This window comes from Parus major, chromosome 1 (genome assembly GCF_001522545.3).
Source record: "Parus major isolate Abel chromosome 1, Parus_major1.1, whole genome shotgun sequence".
In the NCBI taxonomy this organism is placed as follows: Eukaryota; Metazoa; Chordata; class Aves; order Passeriformes; family Paridae; genus Parus; species Parus major.
The window spans coordinates 2589093-2596595 of NC_031768.1; the positions used below are offsets into that span (position 1 = coordinate 2589093).

The 7503-nt window shown below is 45.9% G+C and overlaps 1 protein-coding gene across 2 annotated transcripts in view; it reads right to left on the minus strand.

Moving 5' to 3' along the window:
• Nucleotides 1–6: 6 nt before the first annotated feature.
• The window catches only part of KCNJ6 (potassium inwardly rectifying channel subfamily J member 6), a 157830-nt gene continuing 150333 nt past the window's right edge, over nucleotides 7–7503 (minus strand). For both annotated transcript variants that reach the window (XM_015628563.1, XM_015628554.1), the window contains one exon: nucleotides 7–1888. In XM_015628563.1, the coding sequence (XP_015484049.1) occupies nucleotides 1563–1888 (326 nt within the window). In that variant the 3' untranslated portion in view covers nucleotides 7–1562. The remainder of the gene's footprint in view (nucleotides 1889–7503) is intronic.

Consider the following 7503-nt stretch of genomic DNA (forward strand, 5'->3'; position numbering starts at 1 on the left):
GAGTAGGCAGGCATGAATAATAAAAAAAACCAAAATTAAGGCTGCAGCTTGTCCTGCTTTGCTGGCAGAAATGCTGTTCTTGGTGGGGCTGAGCTCCCCCACTGCCGTGGGCGCTGCCGTGGAAGCGATGCGAGTTCTCTCTGCCCCGTGGATGGAACGTCCAGGGTTTTCCAGGGATTTACAACAAGCAGGGAGCTACCTAAGGTGGAGAAACTCACTGAGGAATCGCTCCCCTGAGCGTGGGCGGCAGGATCCGTGTGTTTTCCTGGGAATCCCGCTGGAAGGACACCCCCAGGGATGTTGTGCCCCCCACGCCTCAGCACCAGCAAATTGCGAATTTCATGGATTCCGGCTCCACACGAAATCCAGATGTTTCCTTCCCAGCTGAAGTAGCTAAAATCTACTGGCTGAGGTGCAACAATGGCTTGTGTGTGTGTGGTTTTCTTTTTGTGTGTGGGATTCCGCTGAAATCCCGCGGTTGGGCAGGGGAGGAGGGAGCAGATTCCCTGGATATTGCACAGTAAGGATAACACCTCCACATGACACATGCCCGTTATATGAAGAGTACACAGGAAATTCTGGTTAGCCACGAGTTTGCCACAGCCTCAATTTTTCTGTCGAGCTGCCCCCCAAAAAAAGAGTAACCAGGAAGGGTTTTGCCTTATTTGTAAACATTTTCACAGTATGTCAGGAGTACAATTCTCTACCCTGCCCTCTCCCAGACTTATGGCTTTTTAGAGTGAGTGAAAAGATCTGTTTGGCCAACAGTGAGGTACTCTAAATAGCTGCCAGTCTGGTACACTGAAGAAAATGTTATGCACTAGAAGAGTCATAGCTGGGAGGAGAAAAAAAAATAAAAATAAATTAAAATCAATTTTACACTGCAAATATTTGAAGAGAAATGCCTACTCGACGGGTAGTTAGTTTTTGCATCCCAATATTTCTAGAGCTCTGTTTCTAAACCTACATTAATTACACAGCTGTGTACATTATTTAGAAGTTCTTTACTACAGTACTTTTGTACATGCGGCGTTTATTACTAAATGTAGAGAGAAATAGTTACATAAGGCATATGTACAGGGTCGTGTGGGATTGCAGGTCCCTCTGCTCACCTTCCTTTTAAAGCTGCAAGGCCCATTCCACTGTCACCCAGTCTGTGAAAGTGTCCTGAAATACATAAAATCCTCAGTCAAGGCCCCTTGCTTTGATGAACATTAATTAGTCTCTCCTTTTAAATCCCTTGCATACATTTCCTTTGCATTCAGGGATTGGTTTTTGTGTTGTTGGTGTGGATAAACCTGGAGGTCTGCACTGGAGAGGTGCCATCAGTCACTGCCAGGGGGAGATTCCACCCTCCCTGATGGGTGTTGCAGCTTTAACCCACGCCTTTGCTTAGTCTGGGAATCTCTTGGGTCGAAATTGGAATTTCGCATCTAAAGTTTATTATCCGTGATTTACCAGTAACAGGAAGAGAAAAAAATTAAAGGCGTGTCGCAGAAAGAAACAGGAGCAGAGAGGGAGGAGATAAAGGAGGTGGAGTGGCCTTTATTTCTCCTCTGGTTCTACACTTTGGACTCATTCTCCAGGTTGGCCACATCTCCGTTTCTTTCATTTTGGTCTTCTTGGTTCTTTTCCTCCTCCTCCGTTTCCAGCTCGGCGTGTTGGTCCAGCTTGCTGGAAACAGACCAGGTCAGGGGCAGTTCTGCTCGGCTGGCCATCTCTGCCAGCTCTTTGGCACTGTAAACGGGGGTGTTGGTCTCGTAGGTTTCATGAAAACTGTTGTAGTCAACCTCATAAAAGCCGTCCTCCAGCGTGAGGACGGGGGTGAAGCGGTAGCCCCAGAGGATCTCACTCGTGATGTAGGAGCTGCGAGCCTGGCAGGTCATCCCTGCAACAACAGAGAAGGAACAAGTGCTGTAATCAGGACCCACTGCTTCCCCAGACCTTTAATTTGTTCTTTTTTCTGTCTGTAAGAAGGCTCATGCCAGGACAGAATGAGGTTTGACATCACACGAGGTGGAGCTCAGTTTTAGGGAGCATAAACTGATGCCCTTTCCTCCTGTGCATGTGCAGAATAAGAAGGGCTCAGTCTGTCAGTGAAGATTTTAATAATAATTTCTTTATCAGACACTGCCTGTGTTTCACCAACTCACCTGCTGTGGGTCTCAGGTGGTGTGGGGCACTGTGCCATCCTCTGTGCCCTGGCTGTCACAGGCCACTGCCACGCTCAGATCGTGCCCAGGGTAATGGGAATTGTCACCAAAGCCTCCCCCTGCTGGACCCCACCCTGATCCCACAATCCAAAGGTTCCCCTAAAGGTGTGAGTCACCTTTTAGTTACCCTGATCTGGGAGCTGGGCTGGTGGGTAACACAGAAATATCATAAAACTCCTGAAGGATGTTGGGATAGAGGAACTGGGATAACTGGGATTCATTTCTTTGTTACCTTCTCTTCACAGCTCTGCTGAACCTCACCCTACAGGGCAAAAAAAGACTGTGCTTTGTCCAGAGGCACAAAAAGAGGTGCTGCTCCAAGTTCAGTTCACATTCCAGAGTGTCCTCTGCACAAGTCCCTGGCAGGAGGGGACAGCCGGGGGGGGTCGGGCTCTGCTGCCAGGGAACAGGGACAGGAGGAGAGCTCAGGCCTCAGGCTGGGCCAGGGGAGGCTCAGGGTGGGCAGCAGCAGGAATTTGCCCATGGAAAGGGAGCTCAGGCCTTGGCAGGGGCTGCCCAGGGAGGTGCTGCCATCACCATGCCTGGAAACATCCAAAAACTGTGGATGTGGCACCTGAGGACAACGTTCAGTGCTGAACATGGGGGTGGTGCTGGTTGATGGTTGGGCTCCATGATCTGAAAGTTCTTTTCCAACTGAAATGATTTCATGATTCCCTGATTCCCTGAGCTCTCCAGGCATCAAGTGACAGAATGAGAGGACACCACGATCTCAAGCTGCACCGAGGGAAATAGAGGTTGGATGTCAGGAGAAAGTTTTTAATGGAAAGGGTGGTAAAGTACTGGAATTGTCTGCTGGGGAGGTGGTGGAGTCACCATCCCTGGATGTGTTTATAAAAGGATTGGATGTGGCACTTGGTGCCATGGTTTGGTTGAGGTGTCAGGGATGGGTTGGACTCGATGATCTTGAAGGTCTCTTCCAACCTGGTGATTTGGTGATTCTGTGATTCTGTGATTCCTGATCTGACCAGAGACCCCTGCATGGGCTTCTCCAAAGGAGGGAGCCATTCCTAAGAGTCATCTGTTCCCTTTCCTGCTGAAATTCACCTTGGAAGTGAGTGGGAAATTTGGAATTTTCATTACAAGGAAAGCAAGTACTCAGAGATCCTGCTGCTTTGCTTAGGAAAAACTGTTCTGCCTGGTGGGGAAGAGGAGGAACAATTTTCTGCAGAAATCAAGAATATTAATTGGACTATGTGAAAGTTACACCTCATTAAAAACAAACCCTCCTCTGAAATGTTGATCTCCATTTTTAATTTAAGCTCCTATTCAGCAATGATTTCATTCCTGTTTCTTTTCCACAGCTGGATGAAACATTTTCAGTGCTAGAATGGAAGTTAGGATTTTTCAAGTCAGTGAAACTGAATTACAGAGATTGGGTGAAGGAGACTCAATTTTAGGTAGCCAAGCTACCTTGGCTTTTTGTTGTTTTATTATTATTAATTATGATTCAGAATTTTTATTGTTTTGCTTTTAAATGGAACCAGAAAAGGTCTTTGCTTCTACAAGAAGCTCTTAATTGAAGATTTCATTGTAGCTTAGACAATAAAATGTTGTGTCAGGCACTTGTACCATGCAGTGTTTCCCTTTGGGATGGGAACCATCAAAAAGAAAATGCTCTAAAAAAAAAACAGGGGGAAAAGAACTTCAAAACCAAGGTATCAAATCCATGTTTGGGCTGAAATACTGTGATTTTCCATCCCTCCTGTTTCCACACAGCGACAGCCTCGTTCAGCTTCTGTTTTACTCAAGACAGGCCTTTTTTACAACAGCACCTTTTCTTTTCAAATTCCATTTTCTGGGATTAAAAAAAGGGCTCTCAGTTTAAGGAGGAGCCAAGAACTATGGCCCATGACTGGCTGCACCTCTCTGACAGTCCCAGCAAAGCCGAGGTTCAGCAATTTGCTGCTGGCACTTGGCAGGACCAGGCAGAATTCCTGCTGCTCTCAATTGCCCAGGATATCCCACGAGAGTGGTTCTCCTCATCATTTCATGGGAATTCCGCTCCACAGTTCAGCCTGGGGTAAGACTCAGCAGCAAATTGTGTGTGGGGTACAGGGGTGTCCCCATTTCTGGGCTGAGTGGGGTTTCACTCATGTGCAGGAGGATAAAATTTGCTCTGGGGTCTCCATTTGGGAGCTGAGGATTCCTGGTGCCTGTGATGTTCCTGTTGAATTCCTTTCACTGTATCCACAACAGCCTTTGCTGAGGTGTCCCTGCAGAGATTTTGATCTACTTTGTCAAAAGGTTCATTTAGATCATGAGAACCTTTTAAGGCCAAAACCAAATGTGGAGGAAGTTCTTGACCCCTTGAGATTAATTCCTGCAGGCTCCGTGCGCTCGTGAAGGAGCGGTGGGAATCGGGAAGCAGCTGAGGCTCTGACCTGTGGCTTTGAGCTGAGTTTTGCACCTTTTCTGGAGCAAGGGGGAGAAGATGGGACAATTCTGCTTCATCAGTGTGATCAGAGAATCCCAGATTGGTTTGGGCTGGGACATCAAAGACCTTCCAGTTCCAACCCCTGCCATGATCAGGCTGCTTCAAACCCCAATGTCCAGCCTGGCCTTGGGCACTGCCAGGGATCCAGGGGCAGCCCCAGCTGCTCTGGCAATTCCATCCCAGCCCCTGCCCACCCTGCCAGGGAACAATCCCTGCCCAAGATGCCAAGATCCAGCCCTGCCCTCTGCCCCTGGCAGCCATTCCCTGGCTCCTGGCCCTGCAGGCTGTGACAAATCCCTCTGCAGAGAAGTCCCTCTCCCGTGACCCCAACATTGAGGGAACTGATGAACAGGGACCTCGTTTGTAGCTCCAGGAAACCCAAGTGGATTTCCAGGACTCCATCCAGGATCCAGCAGCGAGGCAGGGCCGTGCTCTCTGCCCCAGTGACCTTTTGCACTCCAAGATATTTGGTGAAGGATTTGTCCCTTTGCTATTTTTGGGTGTTCAGGACAAGAAGAAAGGAGTGTGGGCTATTAAAACCAAGCCAAAGGCTCGGAGTCAAGACCCCCTGCTTGATCCCTCGCTTCTCCTGCAGACACTGTGTGGGCTTTGGCAAATTCCCCAGCTTTGCTGGCTCTGTTTCACTGCTGTGCCACCAGGAACATGCTGAGATGGAAAAGCAGGAGATGTGCTGGCAGTAGATTCTCTTCCTCCTCTAGAATTTTTTTTTTTTTTCTGTCAAATTTGTACTAAACAGCTCTCCCTGGTGTGAAAAAGATTGCCTCAAAAAAAAAAATAAAATAAAGACAAAGATTTAGAACAACATTTCCAGAGTGCCACCAAGTCAGTGACAGAAACATTCCATGGGAGTTAACTGGTCCTCTTTAATCAAGCTAAAAAGAGGGAAGCAAAAAGTCGTGTTGGACCCTGAATTCACTGCAGTATTTTAAAGCTGGAAGCATAAAATCATAGAATTTAGGTACAGCTGACAATAAAGCTGTGTAGTTTCAGTTTATTTGAGTAAACACCCCACAAAGATATATTTCATATATATATATATATATATATAATCTCTCATTCAGAGGTAGCAAAGGGGAATTCCCAGGGGTTCTGATACATTGGTTCAGAGCACACCTGGAAATTGGATGTTTATCTCACCCTAAGAAATGCCAAAACCTCCTGAAAGAAGTCAAAACTGCACAGGTGCCTGGCAGCCTTTTAAATATTTTAAATATCTTTGCTTCAGCATGTCTGGTGTGAACCCTCATGTTGTGGGGGTGTGAGTTGAGTGGGAGAGGAAGGGAGTGAGAACAGATGTTTTTTATTCTTCTAAGAATATAAGGAGTTAACTTTCACTGGGTTTTGTTTGTTTTCTTTTCCCTTTTATAATGTTAAAACTGGTGGTTTGTTTTTTTTCCTGCAAACGACTCGTGTAATTTGATATTTCTATTTTCACCTTTCTTACTCAGTCATCCTGAGGAGCAGATCACTATATTTGAGATTTTATTTGCTGCACTATATTTGAGATTTTATTTGCTGACACCATCTGTGAGTGCTGCTCAGGGGTCTCTGTGGTAGCTGAGGAGGGAGCAGGGACCAGCTCAATCCAGAAAATCCAAATTGCCATGGAGTGAGTGGGCTGGAGCAGCTGCTCTGACCACCCCACCCCGTAAGAAAATCACAGCTCTGCAGGAGAACACGCAGATTATCAGCTCCCATTTGCACAGAGATGAATGTGCAATGGAAATTAAAGCCATAATTTCCAGTCAGTTGAACTTTCTGATGCCCCAAATTCTATTTCTTGCTAAAACAAATATCAAGCATGAAAAAAAAAAAAAGGGAGTTGCTATTAAATTCTAGATAAAATCTAGCTAGAATCAGTCAAAGCATTCTGGTTTCATTCTGACTTCTTCAAATGTGATAGATTGTGTAATGCAACACCTAAAAAAGAAGAAAATGGGCATGCTGTAGTCTTTTATAAACTGTTAAAATGCATTTTTTTCCCCCAGCAGGAGATTTCAGTGACAGTGAAATGATATTTTCCTGTGGAAAAATGCTAAATTAGAAATGTTTGATTTGCTTGGTTACTGTTTCTCCTATCAGGAATTAAATACTGGGTAATTTGTGTCTAATTTCTTGTTTTCTGACAAGTGGTACCTGCTGAGGCAGGAGAGTTTGTCTGATCCAGCCTCAAATGTGCTGCCACTTTTAGCCAACTGTACCAACATATTCTCAATAAACTGCTTGCAAAGAGATGGTAATTTTTACCAAAAAATTGCGACTTTACCATAAATTTACAGTTCAGCCAATATTTAACCTGCATTTACCCTCATAATCAGGCCGTGCCCATCAAATCCTGATTTGTCTGAATTTTGGTGTTGTTTTTCAGCTGATCTTTTTCCAATGGGTGATGATTACATTCTTCTGCCACCTTAATCTGGGAAATTTATTAAATCCAATAATGTCTCACCAGAGAGAGAGAGAAGCTGGTTCCAGAGCTGGCACGTGGAGTCCTTGGAATCGAGGAGCTCAGTTCAGAGGAGCTGGAACATGAAGTGCCAGGATTTTGTGCCCTGCTCTGTGTTTTGCTCTTGGGATACATTTATGGATTCAGAGCTTCAGACATTGGATCAGCAGCACACAAGAGATTTATTTTTCCTGCCCATCTCGGGGGGATTGATGGGAATTTTGGTTAAAAGAAGCTGCAGCTCTGCTTTCCAGTGTGCTGAGTAAGGAGAAGAGCTGTCCTTAAAAAAGAAGGGTCCTGTGGGGTTTTTCACAGAGCAATGGGAGCTGAGCCACCAGAGTGAGGGGCTGAGAGGACCCTGGGTGGAT